Source organism: Haliaeetus albicilla, chromosome 6 (genome assembly GCF_947461875.1).
Source record: "Haliaeetus albicilla chromosome 6, bHalAlb1.1, whole genome shotgun sequence".
NCBI lineage: Eukaryota > Metazoa > Chordata > Aves > Accipitriformes > Accipitridae > Haliaeetus > Haliaeetus albicilla.
In genome coordinates this window covers 34253975-34278648 of record NC_091488.1, presented here as the reverse complement: position 1 = coordinate 34278648, position 24674 = coordinate 34253975, and the positions used below count along the sequence as shown (strand labels likewise).

General features: G+C 36.8%; 2 protein-coding genes across 9 annotated transcripts in view; one reads left to right on the top strand and one right to left on the bottom strand.

The window, feature by feature from the left end:
• Positions 1-24674, top strand: part of ARL13B (ARF like GTPase 13B) — a 51451-nt gene that overhangs the window by 7378 nt on the left and 19399 nt on the right. For all 8 annotated transcript variants that reach the window (XR_011325077.1, XR_011325076.1, XM_069785509.1 and 5 more), the window contains exon 4: positions 3540-3789. Coding sequence is in view for 6 of the 8 variants with exons in the window: in XM_069785509.1 (XP_069641610.1) it covers positions 3540-3789 (250 nt within the window). In the remaining 2 variants the exon portion in view is untranslated. The remainder of the gene's footprint in view (positions 1-3539; positions 3790-24674) is intronic.
• STX19 (syntaxin 19) lies at positions 13509-14817 on the bottom strand. The gene has a single exon (XM_009929836.2). The coding sequence runs from the start codon at positions 14444-14446 to the stop codon at positions 13568-13570; it is 879 nt and encodes a 292-aa protein (XP_009928138.1). The 5' UTR covers positions 14447-14817; the 3' UTR covers positions 13509-13567.

Below are 24674 nucleotides of genomic sequence, written 5' to 3'. Positions count from 1 at the left end.
CTCTGATTTTTGATATCTGGCAAGTCATGCTAGGGTGTCTGAAAAAGTAGGTGCTCCCAGTTATGTGCTTTATGACTGACTTAGAGCAAGTCCGTGGTAGTTCAACAAAGTTGCTACCATTCTCCTACATCTTTTTCAGAGGTGTAGAGGCGAGATAGATAGTATGGAGAGAGCTGCCTCTTAAGACATTGCACCATGCAGCATTAGAGCTCTTAGTCCACTCAGACAGAAAAAATTAGTCCACAGAAGTGTTTAATTATCTTGGAAATACGAAGACCAAATGTTCAGACTACCTTGGTGCTTATGTGCCTCGAGTTGACCACGGTATTGTTAACTGTGCAAAATGCTAAATTGCAACAAAATCTGTTCTGGGTTCTTGTTTAAATTTCATGAGCATATTTTTGGACTAGAGTAAGGTTTTTCCAGTAGTTCAATGAATAGCTGAAGGAACATTGTAACTGCAAGAAAGCCGTCTGTCTCCATCAGCTGCTTTAAGTGAAAGCATAGGACAAAAACTCTGAAGGCTGTAGACCACATTCTAATTATTTAATTACTTTGAATTAATGCAATGATACAAAATATTCTGGTTAATGATGTGTTTCACATCTACTATACATTAGAGAAATCAATGGACCTGGTTTTTGGTTTTGGTTTTTTTGTGTTGGTTTTTTTTTCTTGTGTGCATGTGCTGAAGTGACCATCCAGTAACAAGCATACATCAGTAAACTTTATATAAAAATCCATGTTGTATGTATAATGAGGAAGAGGTTTAAAAGAAGGAAATTGTATGTGTATGTATATAACATAAAGGATGGTTCTAGTGATACATATTTTATATCATTATTTATCACCAGAAAAGCACTAGCAATTTTCTAGGCACTTACTTCAGTAAGAGACCACTTGATTTTGGAGGGTACTTTGCACCATCCAATGACACATGCAAGCCAGATGCAATTTGAGATGAAACTTGTGCTTATGAAAACAAAAATTCTCCCCTTGTGGGATTGTCTTTCTAAATAACTTTCATCTTGTGTAATAACAAGAGTGTACTTAGTGTTTTGGCAGACTTGGAGACTCTACTTCGACTTTCTATTTACACATGTTGTGTAAGTTCATGAACTTGCTGAAGTTGAATAAAGTTATGAATATTCTCTCATTTATATTCCTGAATCTTTGCCCTGAAAACATGAGAGCTTTGTTGTTTAGCCTTCCGTTCTGTTTCAAAATCAACTTTAATGCCTTTATCAACTAAATGTGACAGTTATTTCTAAAAGTCTTTTTTTCCTGGAAAAATTAGGAGTAAAGATGGGTATTTCTAAATGGAAACTCCAGGAAAACATAGTTCTGACTTCTGTGACTGTTTCCCAGGGCTTGAATAGTGCTTATGTCCTGGTTTTGGCTGGGATAGAGTTAATTTTCTTCTTAGTAGCTGGTACAGTGTTTTGGGTTTAGTGTGAGAATGTTGATAACACACTAATGGTTTAGTTGTTGCTAGATAGCCCTTATCCTAAATTAAGGATTTTTCAGTTTCCCACTTATCCTAAATTAAGGATTTTTCAGTTTCCCATGCTCTGCCAGCAGGTGTGCAAGAAGCTGGGGGAGGGAGCATGGCCAGGATAGCTGACCCAAACTGGCCAAAGGGATATTCCATACCACAGGATGTCATGCTCAGTATATAAACTGGGGGGAGTAGACTAGGAGGGACAGATTCCTGCTTGGGCATTGGTCGGCAGGTGGTGAGCAATTGCATTGTGCATCACTTGTCTTTTCTTGGGTTTGATTTCTCTTTTTTTTTTTTAATGTTCCTTTTCATTACAATTATTACATTTATTATTATTATTACTACTACTACTATATTTTATTTTACTTTAGCTATTAAATCATTCTTCTCTCAACCCAGAAGGTTTACTCCTTTTTTTTTTGATTCTCCTCCCCATCCCACTGGGTGGGGAGGAGTGAGTGAGCAGCTGTGTGGTGCTTAGTTGCTGGCTGGGGTTAAACCACAACACCTTAGAAAGCAATTTTTTTTTTTCCTTAACAGGGCTTGCAGAGATTAGAACCTTCAGTTAGTCTTCAGGGTTGATAAAACCAGTATTTTGGGCTGTGCATCAGTCATACAGCTTATAGGAGGAGAATGCAGTTATGACTACTGGGTTTTAGCAGAAACCAAATATATTTCAGTTCTTAGGACTCTTAAACCTAGGCAAATCAGCATGGTCACCAAAGTCATATTTGCCAAATTGCATCTGCAGCTTATATGGCAGACCCTGTTTTTACATTGAAGACTGTTTATTATTGGAGACCTCACCATACAATAGGAGCAGATGTTTCAGCAATATGCCCTTACATTCAGCACCATCAATAACTTTCACCCTTAACCAACCCTCATGTTCACACTGTTCTTTTTTGTAAGAGCACATACTTACAGCTCAGAGAGCAAAACATTCTTCAAAATAAAGTCCGCTGAGTTTTGAGTAGTTTTTCACAAATGGTGGTTCCGGACCATTCTCTAGCTGGAGTTTTGGCTTACACTGTTCCAGTGAAGGGGTCTGTTCTGAATCCCCATCTTTGTGGTGTGTGAAGGATTCTCTCAAAAAAAGGGAGTGTGGTAGCAGAAGGCTGGCGATGTAGCTTTTGCACTGCTCTTCAGAGCTCAGCGCTTTTGACCATGCCTTCATTTCTTCCTCTCAACGAGCTGAATTTTACATGTTTCTCCTGCCTTGTGCTACCAAGCTACACAAAACAGTTGCAGAGATCCAATTAACTCACCCCTGCAGAGACAGCTTAGTGGTGTGAGGCAAGTACAGGCTTTCTTTGCCCTCTGGAGAGGGCGACAGCAAGCGAAGGTATTAAATGTAAAGCTATAGTTTTTTAGCATAATGCATGGCAAACTAAAAAAGCAGAAAATAAAAATAAACAAACAAACAAAGGCCAAAACCTGATCTTGAATAAAGGGAATCAAGTAGTTTACATCTCAGAAGAACATGGTTTCTATCACTTCACCTCAGCCCTTGGTTTGAACTTTTGGAGCTGTTTTGGCAACCATGAGGGATAAAGAATAAATTTGGCAGAGCACAAGCCTTCCCAGGTCATAATGCATTAGCTGGCTTGTTTTCCTTCTCAGACTTGGATTAATACTATGCAAATGCTTTATAACTGTTCAGATGGGAGCATTGGTGGTGAGGAGGAAAGTAAAAACTGCAGTACACTGAACACTACTGCAATTTAACTGTGATGTTAAATATTAAAAATTGCATTTGGGCCTTTTTTTTCCTCTTTTTTTCTTTTTCTTGATGCTCCTATCTAAATTAATGTAAAGTAACTGGTTGAGACACTCGTGTATTAACATGAAATTACCTGAGGAGAGGGAAAATCTTAATGTTAAAAATACGCAGTTAGCAATATGGTGTCACTTAACAGGGAGGGTTTGCTCCATGTTTTTAAAATACTAATTTTGCTACCCAAAACACAGTGTAAAATCCTCTTTAAATAACTAAGGACACTTTTTACTGAAGGCTTTCTTCTTTGAACTCTGACAGAGTCTCCTGAAGATGTGGCTCCAACAGTTGGGTTTTCCAAGATTGACCTTAAACAGGGACGCTTTGAAGTCACCATCTTTGATTTAGGAGGTGGAAAACGAATTCGAAATATCTGGAGAAATTACTATGCTGAGTCCTACGGTGTAATATTTGTTGTGGATTCCAGTGACATTGCAAGAATGGAAGAAACAAAGCAAGCCATGATAGAAGTTTTAAACAGTCCTAAGATATCAGGAAAACCCGTGTTAGTGTAAGTAATGTTAATAAATGTTCTCCTAATCTCAAGTTCTGTAAATTTTGACCTTCAATACACCTTTTAAAGAAGTATTTATGTATAGTATCAACATAAGTATAAAGTATGCTAATACTACTGTAACTTTAGCGCTAAGCAATATTACAATTAGTTTTACAGTATTTCTGAAGTATTTATTTATGCCAATCTTAGTATCATACTAGTGAACAAAGCCTTTTCTGTCTGTCTGTCTTTCTGTCTTTCCACATGGTGACGTACTGAATCCATTCACTGCATCTGACATTAGATCTTATTTAGTCCTTCTCAGGGATATTTATTTCTCTTCTCTTTCATTAGCAGTGGAAAAAATAATAAGGTGGGGTTTTTTAACTCTTTAAAATTCTAATATTACTTGAAATGGTATGATAGGTTAAAGGCTTTGCAAGTTTGTCATGGCAACATGGTGTAAAAATATTGTTACTAGTTAGGCCTACATCAATTACTTAAATTGTAAATGGTTGATTATATTCTGCAATACCAGTAATCTGAGCAATAAATGTCTTGTTCACTTAACACACGGTGGTGCTGCTGATACACAATCAGCAAAATCTCATTAAAGAAGGCTTACTTTAATAGTATTTGGCATATGCTTTTGTTGCAGTGCATGTGTTTAATTTAAAAAAGTTTCAAAAGGTCTAGACACATTCTTTCACAGAACAGATAGATTCATGAACTTCTCTGCTTAAAAACTAGGGTTTGTAAAATATCAAAAATAGCATATTTTATTCAGCCACGCAAAAGGTCTTTGGGGACAAATACCATTTTGAAGTAACAAAATAAACTGTGAAAGTTTAAAATGGTTTATCAGGACAATATCTTTGGCTGGTGGGCATAAGACCTCCATAATACAGTAATTACACAACTTTTCTGTGATATAAAGAATCTGTAAAGCTAAGAGGAGTGGCCTCTTACTTCTAGGAAGCAGTGATGCTCTGGTGGTTTGAGGGTGAAACTGGCTAATTGTTTTGCTCAAGTGGAGTGTAGTTCAGCAAGCTAATAGCGTATATGTTAAAAAATAGATTAGATTTTTAACTTCCATTGTTATCTGAATGTTATTACTACAGGGAAGGCAATAAAACCAACTTAATGCAGCTCATTTAACCAAAATCTGTTCTGAAAATGCAACTGTGACAGTTGACAACTGTGCAGTGTTTCTAAATAAATACATTTTAGGTTTTTTTTCATAGAAATCTCTATGCCCTAATCCTGTAATAGAGTTTATTTGGGTGGCTGGCTGTACCTGTAGAGAGCCCACTCCTCTGGGACTTGATCCTGCTAATCGGAAGGCAGAGCTTATTAACTGAGTCTAATGGTGACTAAACTAAGTTTATTGATGTTACTGTGTTCTAATTGATTGAGCCTCAGGTCTTTGAAGAGAATTTGCTCTTGCAGTGTCCCAGTTCTGTGGAGGGATCCAGTAGTTTTGTTTTATACTCCCTATATGAGCCTGCATCTTGAGTTATGAATTGTTTCCTGTATTGTCTTTCTTTTGTTTGGTGTGTGTGTGTTCATGGCATAGCTATGCTACCTTTGGCATGTTCAAATCACGTAAACCCTAAAATTTTTTCCGGTATTTGAAGCACTTGTTACATTGTGAAGCCTGCAAGTTGTGAAGCAGGAAGGCTTGGTCAGTAAGCACTAGTGTTTGTGGTATAGAAATGGAGTACTCAGCAAATGAGATTAAACTGGTCCCATGCACCTTCCCTTCCCTGAAGATGCCTTTGGTTGGAGATGCAAATCTCCATCACTCATACTTGCCAAAAAGAAGTTCTGTGGCATAAACTTTTTTCCCCTTAAGTCACTAAAACAAAAAATGAAAATGTATCAAGAGCAAAGGAAACAGCTGATTTCCAAATTTGTGGTGAAAGTTAGCCTTTTTTAATATTTCCTGCTTCTAAGGATATTCAGCTTTTGTTTTGTTTTTTAATAATGAGATACTTGGTATCCATGTAGCAATAAGTTCCCCAATATCTTGGTAAGCTTCTAATTAGTGCATTTTAGTCTGTGCATGTATGCGTGAAGGCCAGTATTTACTGAAAATAGTGCAGTGACCTCTAAGTATTAAATCTAGGAAAGTTGAAATTTTCTTTAAGTAATTCCCTTCTCTCTCATGCTCTTGCAGTGCAGAGCACAATCTGTTTCTCTTTTCATAGAATACTGTTATAATTTCATGCCAGAGGAGAGAGACTCCTTCTCTTTGATTTCCACACTCCACAAGTGTGTCTCTGGTCTGGACTACTGCTTTCCTCCAGCACTTGAAATAAACAAGGAGAAGCAGAAAAACAAGTTGTAATTTGCTTATTCTCTGCTGTCTGTACGTGCACAGAGTTCTCTACTATGTTTTCTGTTTGCTTAAATACAAAGAGCAAATTATTCATTAATGTTTTATTAATTACCGATTACCATCTTAAAAACTAATAAAAGAACCTAAATGCTAAAGGAATGAAAAGGAGTGAGCTATAACTTCAAAGTGTGTGTGTGCTGAATAATGATGAAAGAGGTATTGGTGACTTGATCACAATGAAACAATTGAAATGTTTATACTGGATATTCACATTTCTTTTTAAGCATAGATTGAACCAACGTACTGAATTTTCAACCATCTTGTATTTGAAATAACCTGCTGATTATGCCTTTTTTTTTTCCCCTATTTTTCCTTTTTTGTGTGTGTGTACACTTTGATTATTATCTACCAGAAAAGACAGAATGACCTTTTTCTTTTGCATTTATGGGCTTTCGTCTATCTGGACAAAACTAATTTTGTCGACAAAACTAATTTTGCCAGTTGGATCAGGGAAAAAGAAAATCTTCACGACTGGTAGATGGACCTTTGAAATAAACCATTGCTCACCAGACAATTACATTTGTGTATTTGTAAAGGAGATTCCAGTTATCAGGTTATCAATATCATATTTGTAACTGTGCTTTGTAATATTTTCCTTATTATTTAATAAACCGTGGAAAGGAGTGATACTGGCTGGAGTGGTAGCAATGGTAAGGAGGTGGGAATTTGCCTCTGGACAAGAATTCTGATCTGTCAGACTTCTCTTTCTAATCTGGACTACCTCAGTGTATATATAAAAGAAAAACTTGAAACAGAAATTGCATTCACTGTTAGGTAAGTTAATGCTTACTAGAATTTTCATCCTGTTTTACTTGTAGAGTTGCTGGTGTTTAGAATGTTAAGGTTTGGTTTAAGAAGAGTGCTGTTGTTGAATGCTTTTAGAAAATTGGTTGCTCAATAATAATTCTAAGAGGAAATAAAATACAAGTTGTATAGCTCTGTACTAATGAATAAACACATTCCCTAATATACTCACCTTTTCTTACATACTCTGACCTCTCTCACTAGTTCCTGAAGTTTTACCCTCTTTCTCTTTCTCTTCCCTTTGTCCGCTCAGCATTTCTTCTCTGGCTGGGTAAGCACATGCTGTGTCTGGTTGTGGTGCAACAAGTGAAGTACTCAGCTGTCAGTTGCCTTTGAGAATAGGTGAAGTGAATGAATTAAAACTAGTTTTGGTCTCTCTTCTACCCATATGAATTTGATATAGGTCAGCAGTACGGTTGTTGTGGGAGCTAACTGTCCTTGCAAAAATGGTCTAAAAAAGTAGTGGCAAAAAACTTTTTCTAGTCAGGTAAGCAGATTTCGATGTGATATAATGGCTAAAATATATGCTGAATCATGAAGTTCCTTTATCTAAATATATCTTTTATCTTTAAAGATTTAAAAAAGAAAATAACATATCCTAATTTACATAACTATGTTTCTTCCTGTAAAAAGATAATGTTGTGTTTAACTATGGGTTCTGCTTCATTAACAGTAAAAACATCTATGATAGTAACATTTAAATAAAAGTATTCTCCAGTTGCTTGCTGTTATGTGATGGCAGTCTTGTCCACTGCTCTATATCTTTGTTCAATGCTCTGTAGATTCATTCCGTTTCAAGATTTTTTCATTTGCTGATGTAGAGTTGAGAGTTGTAAACAAACAAGCAAACCCCCCTAAACCCCAAACAAACAAACAAAAACCCCCAAACAAAACAACAACCCCCCCCCCCAAAACCACACCAACCCCAAACAAACAAAATCCACAAAACCCCCACCCCTAAAAAAACCCAAACAAAACAAAAAAGAACATACACAAAAACTCCAAGAACAGGAACAAACTTCAGCAGCAATACACTTAATGGTCACCAGAAAAGGCTTGGGAGTCTTTGACAGACAGTCCTTACTGAAAGTAGACAAATTAAACTTTCCCCTCCCTCCATTTTGAACAGCACAGTAATTATGTGGTTTGTCTACACTGAGAGATTTAGTCATTCACACTCTCCCCTCACCCCCTTTTTTTGTTGTTCTTTGGGTGCTGTCACTGCAATAAGCCATACTGTGTATGTAGTAGCTGATTGACCTACATCTTGGAGAGAAACAGTTGCGTGTCCTCTGTTTTACTGAGAGGACATGTCTGTATAACACTCTAGTTTGGTCAGATAGTAAGGGTGTAGACCATACCAACTTCACCTCCTACTAATCAGGACAGGTCTCCTACACTGCATCAGCAGGTCTTGCACACTACATGCCCCCATGCTATGTCCCAAAACTTTAAGCATATGATACCAGCATGAACAATTTTAATGAGATGCATTGCACTGATCATAATTTTGGATGTGTTGAATTCAAAATAAAATAATTTTATATATGTAAGTCCTAAGGCCAGAGGGGTGTCACATGCAGCCCACAAGAGATTGGGGTCAAGCCCTGTAGTGTAGATGTGACCAATCCTCTCCAGAAGAGGCTCTCCAAAAGCTCTTTGCTCCAAACAGCGTACGTGGGTGCTGATCCACACCACTTTTTCCAGGGGTCAGAGCTTGCTCTCTGGCACTGGCCACAAAGACAGCGTAGTTATAATTTATCACCCAGGTAAGCAACTAAGTTAATGTGTGTATTTGGAAGAAGCCGGGGAGGAGAGGTGGGAGAACAATTTTGGATATGCTGTCCAGCTAGGACTGTGATATGTGCACTAGAAGTGTTTTAATCATAATGTATAGGGAGGTGTGCAAAGGAGGCCCTCCACTCTTTCATGAAGTATGTGGAGAATTGTATCCACAACAAATACTTTAGAATCTTTCCAGTGGAAGAGTAAGTCCTTGAAAAATGTGTGTGTTTTATTCTGGAAAAAGTAACTTTAAGTAAAAAAGTTAAAAATCTGGGTTTTTTTAAATGCTAGCTTTTCCCAGTAAATATACTATTTTTATTATTTCTTTAAGTAACAGAACATTTCCCCTGAATATTTTTCCTATTTTGTTTTACATGTGCTAAAACAAGCAACAGTCCTTTCTGAAAAGCACTGGGAATTAATGTCAATTTATGTCACTGAGTGTCATCTTAGATATCTTTTGTTCATAATCAAACTTATACTGAGTAGTGCTAGCAAGATACCGCTGAGAATTATCATGGGTAGATGGGTCTCATTTCACAACGAAGAACAGGATCGATTACTAAAGGGTTAGAGATGCAGTCTTCATTACGGAGCAAAGTGGAGTTGGAGTCATTGGCCCACTCTTCCTTTTGCCATCTTCTCTTCCATCCCAATCAATTGCGTTATGGTATGCCCTAATCCTGTAGTATGCCTGTGCATGTGGGAACTCTGCTTTTTGCCAAGGGTGAGAAGACACACTGCTGACAGAAGAAGAGGGGGAGACAGCTCTTGCTCCTCATCCTCCCTGATAAAGGAATGGATAGCGAGCCTCAGCACTCTTCAGGGAGAAGTGGAGGCCCAATAGCCTGGAAGGAGAATAGGCTGAATTGTGCAATGTGGGCATGAGATTGGTACAAGACATTCTATGTTACAGTAATATGGGAATATAAGAGTTCTGATATTGTTCAGTGTGATACTTGCTTCAAATTGAATTGGTACTGTGGCATCTTATTATCTATCACTGGCCATGGAGGTATCACAGTATCGTTTAAGACAGTTTTCCTGAAGTGCTGATGGTATTGGCTGTTACTGACGCTTGGTATGAAATACTTGAAGATGTTAAACTTTTTATTTGGCATTTTTTTTACTGATTAGTGTTACTACTTAATTTATGTTTGCTTTGCTCATGTAGGCCTTGTTTAAGCATCTAAGTGCTTAAGTAGTTGATCAGTCTGTTACGTGTGGGGAAATTGAATTGTAGAAAGCAAGAGTTCTTGCAGTTCATGGGTCAATTCTTCTGTCAATAACCTCAAGACTTATATAGGTATGAAAGTTTAAATTTTTTTCTCTTAGAATTTTTTTTGTCCTTCTTTTTATCAGAAAGGAACACTTAGACTTCATATTATGCCAGAAAAAAAGAGGCAAATACTGGTTTTGTTTGGGGTTATTTTTGTGTTTGCTGGTTGGTGGGTTTTGTTGGGTTTTTGTTTGTTGTGGGTTTTTTTTTTTCCTTTGACATGAAACACGTGCAAGAGGAAATACAATTCCATGTGCTATGGCTGATATTTTTATACCAGAGAGATTGCTGGGCAGGTATTTTTTTTAGTAGAAAGCTACTTTCTACCTGCTATTTTGGTGATGAGGGATTATAGCTATTAATATTTCACATTTCTTACTAGAACACTAGCAGCTCTGCTTTAATTTGTTTGCACTTCTGCATAACTATGTAACAAAAAAACCACTGGAAAGTTATTTTAACGATTACTGCAAAATTTCTGCTGTTAATAATTTTGAATGCTTAATATAAATTTCTCATTATGTCAATGTAAGTTGTACTTAATATTTTTACTATCAGTTAATAGCACCTCGTATTAAGAAAAACCTTTCCACAAGTCTTTCTGGTCTCCTCTCTTCTCAGTTCTGCAGCATGTTATGTATGTTTCTGTTTTGCCATTTTGTAATCAATATACAGCTGAAAATTACTTGAATTATTTACAATGTATGGATAGGCAGCTGTCTTCCTTAGTAGTAGTGAAACTCGAGTTTTCTTCCAGGATTTAAAGTACAGCTCTTGTTTAACAAGACCATGTTTATTTCAAAGAAACATATCTGTTGTGTGAAGAGGAAGGGCTAGCCCAGGAACACATTTCTCTCTCAGATAAGCGATGCTTGTATGGACACTCCCGCATGGGGGATGCTGTGTAAATAGGTGATGTTTGTTGTATTTTGGTTTTCTCTTCTGTCAATGCTGGATGCAATAATCCTTCACAGAAGTACCATAATGCGTTTCTTTTTAAGGACCCAGGAGAGAAGGAAACCAGGAAAAGTAGATGGGGTGGTGTTTCTGGGTAGTGCATGTATATATGCATATTAATGTGTGTATTATATATGTTTATACACTAAAGAGCATGTTGGCCACAGCAACTTTTTTCTCTGTATTGCTTATTGACTAATTTCTACTCTGCCCTTGGCACGTAAAGGTAGCTTCCATATAGGTAACAGGGTAGATTATTTAATGGGATAGTATCAGTGGTGTCATTATCTAATTTTATTTTTTGTCGCTACTTTGTAAATAGTGTTTTTCACTTTAAGGTTCAGTCCTCTGATTGTACTTTGATAACAGTTAATTTCAGTTGTAATTTTCAGCTGGGATGGGAGGAATCCCAACTATTTATAGATACTGCAGTGTAAAAATAATTCAATAGAGCCTTTCAATAGTAGATTGATTCCCCCCACACACACACACTAGATGTAATTAAAGACATCTAGCTCACTTAGTGTCTTGCAGAATTGCAGTGCAATTTGCTCTGACTTCTTTGACTGTATCCAGGTATAGTGGTATTGATTGTGCCTTTGCACAGCATAACGGAGTTCAGAAATAACACTCCTGGTTTGGTGTTTGGTTTTTAGTGGTGTTTGTGAGTTTTCTTCTTTTTGGAAATAACTCTTTTGTCTCAGTTGCATTGTTATTTTCTGTTAAATTGCATTAGAGCATGATTTCTCATTCAGTTCCAAAAAGGGTTAGGTACAGGGCAGAAACCAACCATTGGGACCATGGAAAGCAAAAGCACTCTGCTTCTGCTTGCTTCTCTTCACTGCAGAAATAACTACTGCTGCAAAATAAAACAGTGGTATACTTCCTGTCTTGCTAATTCAGCTGTTCCATAAAGAACATCTAAAGTATCTTCAGGGACAGGTTGAGTCAATGGCTAGCTGCTCTGTTTAAGGTACTCGGGGGAGGTATTCATATTTACTACTTCAGGCATCTGTTTTGCATACCTATATGAAGATCCTAGGCTTCTACAATTAGCAGAATTTCATGGAACCCTTTAGAGTTGTGGAAACCCTCAACTAGTTCTTCTGGCTGCTCCTGTAGTAGTACAAATAAATGCATGTCCTATACCATGGCCGGTTCTGGACTTCCCAATACAAGACGACCATGAAGACAAATGTTGATTATACTATAGTGAGTCCATGCTGCTTGGGTATTGGAGTGTGTGACATATGAGGAGAGTTAGAGAGCTGCGTTTGTTTGGACTTAAGATGAAGAAACTAAAGGAGAGATCTTCCTACTGCCTACTAGTAAGGTGTGAAGATAACAGAACAAGGCTCCTCTCAGAGGTGTGGTGGTAGGATGAGAAGTGGTGGACAAGAGCTGCAACCAGGGAAATTCCTGTCTTGATTTGATCAAGAGTTTGAGCAAGAGGTTGCTCTGCATGTCCCCCAGAAGTTCCTTGTGAGCTAAATCATTCTCTGGTTCTAGATTATGTTTATTTTTATAAGGATGGAGTTCTATTTTTTTAATTATATTTTTTCCTTCATTTTTGTACTAGTGAAAGTGAGACTGCAGAGGCAACTACATATTTAGATAGGCTAGGCAAAAGTAAGAACGTGTCTTATCACTGTGTAATAAAGTGTCATATTCCCCTGTCCTTACCTCGTAGGGGTCTGCCTATGTAGTTGAATAATGTAAATATCTCTATTTCAGTTTATTAATGCTTGGCTTCTCAGCAGGCTGCTAACATGTCCCTGCAAGTTTGGTGATGTGGTCTTCTGCTGCTAGTGATCTTTAATGTGTTCAGAAAATACCAGCTCAACACCCATCTGTAAGAAATAGAGCATGGTGTTATTAAAATAAATAACCCAATGTCTGTTTTGCATTCCATAAGACAGTACACTCTGTCCTACTATAACATGAGCAATATTTGATGGTGTTAAGTAGGTAAGTAAGCCTGGAAGTAACTTTTCCTATAGAGGTAGTATTGAAACACTCCTAATAACTGTTTTCTGACTTCTGTTTGGTTTAGACATCACGTTCTGGATTGTTACTAATGAAGTCTGCTTTATGTGTACATTTGGGATTTTTTTTGTAGAATTTCAGATTCCTGGAAAAAAAACCTTAGAATTTGAACCAAGTAAATATGAGTGCTAAAAAACCACAAGGCAATTAAAACCACTAATCGTTATTTTGTAAAAGGTAACTAAACTGTTCTTCTGAATCCTGTCATTGAGATTAACAATATTTGCAATGCTTCCCAAAACTACAGGTAGTTTGTTGCCACATTGTTTTAGTTTGAGTGGAAGAACAAAAAAGTGTCACTTGTGTCCTTTGATCCTTTCCCCTAGTTCATGTGTTTCTGTGAAAACATAAAATTCTTTTCATTCTTCTAACTCTCTTTGGAAAAACAGATGTAGTTTTTCCTGACACCTCTGTGGAGGGGGAAATGGGAAGAAAAATGAAGCAATCGAGGGATCCTGAAACTGCTTTACAAGAATAGTTTACTAAATAGGAACCATTGGTATTTCAGTTTATTTCTTTTGTCATTTGCAGCATGGACAACACCAGCAGCACACTGCTTTGCAAAGGTTTCTTCTTTGATACTTGACTGCAAGCCCAAATTTTTCTTTAGATACTTGAGTGTATTCTTGAGTGTTGTTCATACTGATTTCAATGTTGTTGATCATCTCCCCTTGCTCTTCCACCAGAACTGATATCTGGATAAAAAGTTCCTTTAAGTCTTTGACCTGGTTCTCCAGATTGACTAGTTCTTTGTGTCTCTGTTCAATCTCCGAAAGCTGAGCTTTGGTAATTTTTACTTCAGTGAGTAGATTTTCATTGAAAATCTCCCATTTTCCTTGTTGGAGCATGTCATTGACTTCTTCCTCAGATACTTCTTTACCAGCTACTTCAAGCTGACGAACAATAAATCTTCTGCATTTCTCTTGCTTAGCAGTTATAGCATCGTTGTATGACAGCATAGCATTTAGGTAACGCTGGGATAAGAAAGCGTGCTGGGAAGCTAAAATTCTTACTGTGGCACGTGATGGCCCATGTTCATTTTCAGCCTTTTTCACTGTTTTTGACAGTTCATCCAAACTTTTTCGTATATGCTCTGCTTGAATTTTTATTTCTCTTGCTATGTTAGATTCCTTTTTAAGAACACTGAATCTTCTCATTGAAGATAGTAGGCTTTTTTGTTGTTGACTGAATTTATGAACTTCCTCCACCAAATTATTAATTTCATTCTGGAGCTTCTGGATTTCATGCAAGTGCCTTTCAGTTATGGGCTCTTTTTCATAAATAATGGCCTGCTGTTCAAACTCCTCCTGCTCCTCTTCTTGTACAGTTGCACCATTGTTTTCTCCAGCTAGCTGTAGTTCCTTAGCTCTCAGTTTAAGCTCTTGGAGGCGGTCTCTCATGGTTTTTGTGTTCAGGGTTCTTTTTCAGCTTTTTTTCCCCTCTTGCAACACAGGCAGTTAATTCCAATATCTTTTTTTCTTGTTTCACTGTAATCAAAGTGTAACAACAATCAATGTTAGCAGTTATATGTATACATGAAAAGTAGTTTTGGAGATTAGAGCCACTTCTCTCTGCACAAAAGTAAAGTAAAAGTAGCAATGAATTGGAAGTGGTAGGTATTCTGAACAAATGTACAAGATAGGTGGCATCAGTGCAATCCACGATTTAATCCAGTTTCTGTAGGACTTAATCATAACCTAAAGTTTTTAATTTATCTTCGCATGGGTATGGTTAACAGTCTTCCCTCAGCTTCTTCACTATAGTGGGTTTTTTTCCACATACAGTGATTTGTAGCCCAAGCCCGTTTTTGTGGTAGATTTGTGGTGTAGGGTCCAGAACTTAGAACAATGAGGAATACGGCATGGGGAGAGGACTTTTATTTTGGGGAGGAAAAGAGGAGTAACTCAAATTCTTACGTTATTGTAATTCCTTACTTGATGAAAATTAATCAACTTTTCAATTTTTTTGGAAATAACAGTGAATGTGGTGCTCCGTTTTTGGATTCTCAGTAGGAAACACACACTTCAGCTTTTGAGGTTATGAGATAGACTAATGAATCAGAGTTCTGCCATGAATAAGTTACTTTAGGCTTTTAGTTTAGCCATGCTGAAAAAGCTTTCTCCATTTTCCTTGCCTGGGGAGGTAAACTGATAGTAACTGAAGCAGTTAACTCTACAGCAAAACAGAACAGCAGAACTCTAATCATTAAAGAACTCTAATAATTTAGCATGCAAATACTTTTATTTTTTTAATGTCTGAGTTTTCATAGAGGTGGATCCATATCACTAATGTTGCAACTTGAAGATTTTCTAAACTTTTTGGATTACTGTCATCTATTCTTCCATTGTCATTTGCAGTCTTCAAAAAAATTTATGCAAATATACTTTGTGCACCATAGTGGGATACAATTCAGTACTGTTTCTTAATTAATAGAAAGTGGATTTAGTTCTGTTTTCTACCCTAGCTGTTGTGCAAGCTTTACTGGAGATATAATTAAGGAAAGTTTCTATTGTGTATGTTTTAGAAAATATCTAAGTTCAACTATTTTTAATTATAGGGAAGAAAGTATTTTCCTCAAACTCTACATGAATGTTTTCCTTGGACTATGATCAAGAATGGAAAATTTCAGTAAAAAGTAAAATGCTCAGGATGTTATGGGATTTTTACTTGGGGTCTTCTGGTTAAATCAAATGTGTGTCTTTCAAAGGGCTGTTCAAGCGTAAACGTTAAACAGTACAGCTGTATCTCCTGGCTGTTTTCAGAGGTTTCAGGGCAGTCTTCTGAAATAGTAGTGTTTGATAGGTACATTTTTTCTTAAACCCCAATTGCAAAGATTGGTCGATTTATTTATTTATTTTAGTAAGCAAATGCAGTATTTCTCTATAGTATCCAAAAGGATGCATTTGTAGTAACTGCAAAGGATCAATCCAGTAACCTGTCAATATGCAAATGATTTTGTTACATTTGAAGAGCTTCAAATGATACTGCTGTGGTATCTCTGCTCCCTTATGCATATTTAAAGTCCCTAAATAGGTTTTTGCATAATATAAATCATGGAGTTGAACACTCTGAACATGTCTTCCACAGACTTAAGTCTGGTTGTCTGCAGGAGGATTAGCTGAAGAACAAAACTTGAAATGCTGCAGAGATCAATCATGAGAAAGAATGTTGAAATGCTACCCTAGTGTGGATTTCCCTTACTGTTTGGGGTTGGGGTTTTTTTCCCCTTAATGCCTTAGTATCTGAATTTAGTGTTTGTTGATTCACATCAAAAGAATCCAAAAAGCCTGGCAGTCATTAGAAGTTACTGTAATGTACTGAGACTTGTGATCAGGTAAGCTTGAAAGCAATTTATTGGAAAACATTACTTTGGGGTGGGGAAAATGCAACATATATTAATTTTGTTACAGTAATTCCCCTTCATTGCCTAACTTGCTGTGTATCTCCCCACAGCAGAAGTCAGGCAATTTCTTCAAGGTAATATTCTTTAGGAATGTTTCAGAGCTGCTTGGCACCACGGAGACTGCTGCAGGGAAAGTTCAGTCTGGGGCATGTGAAAGGAACCAGGAGTGCTAAACAATGCTTCAGACAAGTGACCTGAAAATCTGTTTTAGTATAGCCTAACACATCTGTTGACCCATATTAATTTAGCATGGCTTGACAAGCCTCTGATTAAAAGCAAGTTCTAAGGGCAGCATTAATGCTTATGATGTGAGGTGGCAAGAATTTCTTGTATCTAAGAGAATGCAAGTAATTACTGAAAAACTCTAAAACATGCATCCAGTCATCCAGTTACTCCTTCAGAACACAGTACAATTTCTGGAAAGGGCAGTTACCGATTTTTTCATATGATGATTCTCTTATGGTTTGAAAGTAAGGTAAACACAGGAGCATAAGAACCATACTGGGTTTCATCTTCAATTTGTGTATCCATTAACAATCGACAGCTACTTTTCAATGTTTTGGGTGCATCGGTCTTGAAATAGCCGTATTCCTAGGGGGGGTAAGGGGGCGGGGAGATGCAATGGAATTGCAAATCTGCAAATATTCTCAAAGATCAAACTTGCAAAGAAGTAAGCAGAAAATACTTAAGTTTGATGTTAATGGATTTTTCTGTTTGTTTGTTTAAACATCAGTCTCCCTAAAGAGTGGAATCTAAGCAATTGAACCCTGGTTTTGTATCTTATATCCTATCGGGCTTGACTTCAAAACCTGCCACTAAATGTGCTTGCCAATAAATGTCGTTGATTATACTGGCAACTGAAACGCATGCTGGTTTCAAATAAATAAGGATGTCTTCATGACAAAGATAACTTTGAAAATTGTTGGCCAGACTTCTTGAGTGTTCCACAACAAGCTTTGTTCATATACTAAGTTCTTGTTGTTGTCCTATGTGTTTGTGTATATGTATAGGAGTATGTCCTGTTGTTCTTTTGTTTGAGATGAAAGATCTATTTCCTTGAATTTTTTGTCAAGAGAGGGAGATTATGCCTATTCTTTTACAGTTAAGGGAATATGTGGACTGAAAGCACTCCAGTGACTTTGTGTGTCCCCTACATTCAAAAAAAGATTTTAAAAGATGATCCTTCTGAAGCAATAAAGTAGCACAGCCTAGCACATCCTCATCAGACTTTTTCTTCATTGAAGGTTGGAAAATTTAGGTTAAAACAGCTAAGAGACTGCAGTAAAGGCAAAGCAAATCAGTAGATGGGAAAGCATTAGTTTGTTAAACTGTAGCTTCAAATTATTCACTATGTTTAGAAATGGCCCTAAATGCTCTTACACATATAAATCTGAAGAGCCTCGGTGAGGTTTGCCCATGTTTCTGGCCATTCCTGTGTCATAAATGCTGCTGTGTCATCTTTTATCTGAACTGTTACTGATGCTGAAACCATGTGGTTGGAGCCAGGATCACAAGCTGCTGGCCAGGCTTCAATAAAAGATAATCTGTAGAAATGGAGTTGCTCTAATAATAAGGCTGCAGTAACTTAGGCAAACTGATGTGGCACTGTGTCTTCTCTGTTCACACTTAGAAGCAATGTAAGACTGAAAACATAGCTGAAGAACAGACAGGGCTACAGGATGGATTTGGGGAGGAGGTGGCCAGGGTAAGGAAGGGAAAGGAGGAAGAATCAGGCCCAGTTTTGCCCAGTACCTAAGTTGTACTTGGAGTTCAAGGGTTATTGATGTGCTTTCATACACATATTTGGGGAGAAAAAGTAGGAATGCACGTGCGGTGTTTCAGTTTGGTCACTCTGGCATACCTTATCTTCTAGAAAGGTTTGCCTTCCCGCCCCTCGCAGTGTTTTTTATCATGCAGATCCACTGGTGATTAAGTCTGTATTTGTCCTTCTGGTAGGCATCTTTATATATAGTTATATATAGTTGACAGGTTCAGAAATGCAATTTTCACATCCTTGTCAAATACATTTTAAGGGTATTGCAAGAATCTTTGCCTTCTGATAACTTTACTGTGTTGCTCATCAGGGTTATGAATCTCTCCAGTCAAACTGATGACATATGTGGCTGGGAAAGTCTTTATAATGACAATTACCTCAGCACACTGACTAGGGGAATAATAGATCCTGATAACTGGACCACCATTATTAATCTGTCATGATGATAAAGTATGTCCTGAATTCAAAGATAATGAATTTGGCGGAAATGGAAATTTTTATATTATCCTCTCCATTTTTTAAGGGGGAAAAAAAAAAAAAGCAAGTTGAAATGTCCTTTCGCTTAATTGCAATGCAGCCATATAGAATGTTCTTCCACCTATCTAATTTATCAGTAGACCCAGTAAACAGGGAGCCTACATCCAAAAATGACATTTGGGCTGCATTAAGTTAAAAGGCATAAATGGATATGTGAAGTAGATAAGTTGATAATATGGAACTCTTGTTACTGGTTATAATTAGATATATTGTCTTCTCTTTTGGCTTTGATGAATTGTTTTATTTCCTCTCACCCCTCAACTTACCAAAACCTCCTGTTTATTTTAATCTCCATAGTTTTGTTCACTATTTCTTGGTTATTCAGCACCTTCATTAAAATGCCTAACACAAAAGCCTCTGTTTGTATTTGATCTTTGATGCAATTTGCATGCCTTCGTGCATTCATTTTAACATACTGTGGTCCACCAGGAGAAGAGGGCTCACAGACAATCAAGGGACAGAAATCTGTCTTAAAGAGCTCTTTGAGATGTATGATCTGTGTTCTGCGTCATACTCATTCTTTATGTCTGCTGAAATAGTACCTTTTTTTTTTTTTTTTAATGATTGCAAAAAAAAAAGTGTCAGTTTGTTTTCCTGTTCTGTAGTTATGAGTCCATTAAGGGCACTGGGTAGAGGACAGTTTCAAGCAACATGTCCCTAAGGAATTTCAGGTTACAAGTAATCTTATGTATTTTTTTATTAATTTTTTTAATCCATTTCCAGACTACAGTGAAATTACATTATAGCTCTGTTATATGGTGCCAACAAACCTGTATAACTGTTATTTTTTGAGCACAGTGGCTCTGAGTAATGTAGGGAGTCATACTCTGGTCTGGAACTTGATTACTGTTTTAAGTGTCCTAAGTTTAGCAAGAAAAAATTAGTGAGACACATATACCATTTAAGTGCCTACAGTTTAACTTATAGTTAAAACTACAGTTTACTTATAGTAATCTGTGGGGAAAACTTGGGGCTTGAGTTAAATTTCAGTTTTCTCCAAAGCCTGTGCTCTCTCTCACAAGAAAAGAAGGAACTTGTTTGATGGTCTTTTGGAATCTTGCCCTATTACCCAAAGATATATCTTAAGTAACTAAAGTAAGCAATCTTGCTACAGGTTATGTTTAATTTCTCCTCTGTTTAAAAAGTTTCTTTTAACTTAAATACCTTGTAAACAAACATGGTTAAATCAAGGATTATTACACAGCAAGGTGATTGGATGAAATTATCCTTTTAAAGCATCTCTGTCTTAGGATGATAAGTCCTTAGAAAAACATATTTAAAAATAATTCTAAGTTCAAGTGCTGTTTGTGGGAAGTGTGGGAGTGGTTCAACAGGAAAATACCAAAGGCAGAGAGCTTGCCCTGGTTATAGGCCTAAAAAAAGATGCCATTATATGTGGAAGGTAGCTAATACATGATATGATAGTGCAAAATCAGTAACATTTTCAGCACAGAGGACTTAAGTGCTAATAGGTATCTCATTCTTAATATTAAAAAACACTAACATGCAAAAGTCATTTGTCAGCCTTTCTCTCTAGGAAATAACCTGTAGCACGTTGCTTCTGGCATTGCCTACTACGTAACATTGAGGAAATATATTCTGGTGGCTTGTCCCTTTGAGACAATGTTACCCACCATAGCTGCCATAAGGCTACTCAGTGAAACCAAAATGACCAATATCCAGGAGCATAGAAATGCTGTGTTTGAAGCAAGGTAGCTTGGGAGTTCTCTAATTAGTGTGAAATAGATCATGGGAGGTGGAGAAGTGTTGATGCTGAGTAAAACCATGAGATTTAAATGGAGTAAAACAGGTCTTACTATTCAAGAAGTTTGTAAGATGGGGAAGAATGAGTCCGAAGTTGCTGGAAAACTGTAACCAAATCATGCTGCTAGAGTAAGCCCTCCAAGGGACATGTAGAGGGGGAAAATATACCTTAGTTACTTAAAATAATTCACATGTTCTTGGGCGTTTGGCCAGAAATCTGTAACACAATCATGTTGTAGGAGATGTAGCTGTCTTGTGTTGATTGTGTGGTTGTGGCATGATATGGGAAAGAATCCTGAGAGAGAAGATAAGGGAATAATACAAGGTATAGACTTTAGCATTAGTGGAGTGGGAGAATACAGCAGTTTGTAAATCACCTGTATTACAAGCTTTTATACTTTGAAAATCTCTACAACTGTCAGTACTTCTCTTACATTCAAATTAAAAAAATGTGGGGGTTTTTGCTATTCTATAAAGTGTTTGGTTCAAAGATGCACAGTGAATCGGTGGCAAATCTGAGATTGTTCCTTGAAGTTTTGGGACCTTTGTTATGAATGTGTGGCTGCATGCTGTTATGAATGTGGAAGACTTGACGAAAAGCATCTACCAGCAATTCCCATGTTCCCTACTGATACTTTGGGTAATGGAAGGTGGTGAGTTCATGCTTTTGCACTGACATAAGTCACAGTAGCGGTGACGCATACTGCACCTACAAGTCCCGACTGACAAAACAAGTATCTCACTCTGCAAATCAGTCTGTAGATTATTCTCTGTAATTGTAAGGGAATGGAGTATCCCTTGATTAAAAGCAAAACTGAAGAATTTACTTAATGTTTTGATGGTGGTTTTTTTCACCTATTAAACCAGAGATTTACTGTCAGTAGTGCTCTTTAAGAGACCTCAGAAATGAGCAGTAGAGAGAGGTCAATTTATATGTTGTAGATGCCTGGGTTTATTTGTTTATTTCCAGCAAGGATAACACTAGAAATCAGTACCTTCACTTAATTAGTTGGTGCAAATATGACGGCCACCTATAGGTCACAGAAATCCAAAAAGAAAATCATAATCTCCTCTGCCAAAAGATCACGTAATTAAGGTCCAGATATTGATATATTTTAAAGCAGTATTTGAAAATAAATTAGGAGCAAAAGAAAGGGCTGCAAGAGGATAGAGGACAGGTGAAATTCTTTCCATTTAATAGGATATATAGTTTGAACTCCTAGTTAATGACTTTGTATTGCTATAAATCAGTTTCAAGATTTTTGTCTTCCTGACAGTAGAATTGCAGGCTCAAAATTTGTACTGTGCAACATCGCACCTGCTTTACTTTCCCATTTCATCTCGTCAGACCATATAGCTGTGTATCACAACCTTGGAACTCACCTGTAATAAATGTAAGGATTTCCAGGCAGCTTTTTTTAAAAACATCTCTTATAGGCAACTTTGACTAAATAACTTAATATTTGCCTAGGTATTGATACATCAAGGTGAAATAGAGTATAAGAAAATAATTCATATTTACAACTTTTTTAAATCTCATACAAAAATGCATGGCAATGTCATTGTCATTGCTTTTGGAATTACACATCTGGAAGCTGAACATAATATTCTTGATGTGAGCTCAGACATCTCTTTGGATGCAGCCTACTTGATCAATAAGTATGATTAAACTGGTAGCAAATCAGAGTGTGTCAGAGAATCATGTTTTCAGTAAATGGGAATATGATTCAGACCTGAGGTGAGAATGAGGCCACTTAACCAAAATTAAACAAATTATAATTGCTGACATTCTTGTGACCGCTTCAAAAGGTAATATGACAATGAAGTTGCTCTAAAGTTGCCTAGAGATACTATAAACAGGATAAGTTTAGAATCTTATTTCTAACTATTCTCTTATTTAAATGTGACCTGGAGGAACTGTTTAGGGAAAAGGTTAAATTAGAGAAATGTCTCTCATATCTCCCTGCAACTGCATGAAAGCAAATTCCTAATTGATGTTTACAGGCAGATAATCTTGTAGCACTTTATTCACCAGTTTTTCATTATAGTTTACCCTAATATTCAAAGGATTGTTTTGCATAAGAATTGAAGGCATGAAAAGCAAACTAGAGAAATGAAATAAACCAGTTTATTTGAGAAAGAGCGTAGTATCAATCAGTTAAAAAATTACTAATGGGTTTGTAATTGTTGTCAACAATCCAGAAGGCACAGGGGCTTTGAATTCTAAAGAAGAATGTAGTTTAAGATCTGTTAACACCCACCATTTGGATTATTTCAGTGTAGTTAAAAGCTTTTAAAGGCAATCCACAAAAAGTCTGCAGAAAGAGGTGGCTCAGAGCTTAATCTTAGAGTGCCTTATGGTCTCCATGGGAGGCCGAAACTGTTGGCTAGTTCTCCTGTCTGCTTGTTAAAAATGTCAAGAGTTTTGTTTTCTGCAACTTCCTCAAAGAGCTGATGAACTGCCAGTAACTGAAGAGGAAAGAACAAACAAAACTGACAAACTGACATCTCTCTGCCTGTTTGTGGATCAGGAGTTTGACTTTCACGGATATTAACATAAGCAAAACATAAAAAGACTAACAAACCTTTTCTTGCTATATCTGCTGAGGCCTCACTTCTCTAGGATAAAACATCCTACTGATTGCTGTCCACAGGGTTGCCCAAGAAAAAAGTTAATAGATGAAATTTCTGAAGGAAAAAGGGTAGAACTGCATTTTTTGATAGAGATTGACCATAGACTGAAGAATACAGCATTGTTCTTACCCTTGTGTAGACTGCTGTTAAATTCAAAGGTTCTCTCTCTTCTTTGTTTTCCCAGGAATGCTAATTCAGCCACTCAAAGCTATGGCTTCTTGAAGTAGCCTTAAAGACTGATATTCTTGATCTTAGATAAATCATTCTCATAAAGATACATTTTCCTAAAGTTGCTTTTAATCATGTTGATAGTTTGATACTGTAATACTTTGACGTCAGGGTTGCTTTGCACTTCATTAATTTTGATGGCCACCATGCAGGTTTGACTCAAAATTTTGGGTTTGTGATAACTGACTCTGATTAAACTAACCTTAAAAGCAGCATCTCTGAGACACTTTTACAGTTTACGTGTATATGTTCCCCCCTGCCACTGTGTCAGTGTGTAACCTCTACAGTATTTAGTTTTCAGTGTTACGTTACTGTATGAGAATCCCACACAAGTGGAGAAAAAGGCGTAAGTTGCAAATTAAGTGTTTAAAAAAACTCTCCGAGTCTGCAAAACAAGAAAGCGAATGTGCACATACACTCGCGCAAAATACCCTCTTCCCAAATAAACCCTTTCTGTAACACTTCTTGGATTTTTGATGAAAGCTGAGACACAAATATGTCCATTTCATACTGGATTTTTTTTTTTCACCAAATCTTTTGGATTATAAAGTAAACTTTAATACTGATTTTTTTTTTCTTTTTCCTCTTTGCTCAGTAATTTACATTTTAGAAACAGGTCAAGGAACACACATAGTTTGCGTTCAGACTGTTTTTCTCTGGCATGTCTTCTGGCTTCTAAGAGAAATATTGTTACTGAACTGTAGATGTCAGTTGTGCCAATGCACACATACACTCCCTTTCCACATTGTTTCCCATGACTCTGAAAGTTCAAAAGCTCTCTAGTTGCTTAAAAAAATCCTACTTGATATAAAAGCACTTGGTATCTAGCTTTTCTTTATTTCTTGTGTAAAGTAAGTTTGTTACACTGAGAAGGTTCCAAATATACTTTATGTGAAATTGAAATAAGCCAAGCATGATTTTAGATACGAAAGTTTCTTACTCAGCAGACTTAATGTGATAAACCAACAGACGCTTTCCTGTGCTTTCAAGTATGTTTTGATATATGCCTCCTACAGTTTTTTAAACATGAAAAATTGCTATATATGAAGTTCTACTGACTTGGAAAATTAAAATCAAGGTCTATCCTTTAAGATAACTCTGATGTATTCCCTAAGGAAGGAAGTTTTATGCATAAAACTTGTCTCAAAACCTAGCATTCCTGTGCATGAGCAGCAGAGCTCTGAGACTGTATTCACCTAGAGAAATATTCAATTCTTTGCAGGGTAGACATCTATTATTTGCATGTCTTGACACTTTTGTATTCTAAACCACACTACACAGCCTTTTT

Coding starts and splice junctions, on each gene's coding strand:
- STX19 (XM_009929836.2), bottom strand. CDS start 14,446: ATGAGAGACCGCCTCCAAGAGCTTAAACTGAGAGCTAAGGAACTACAG.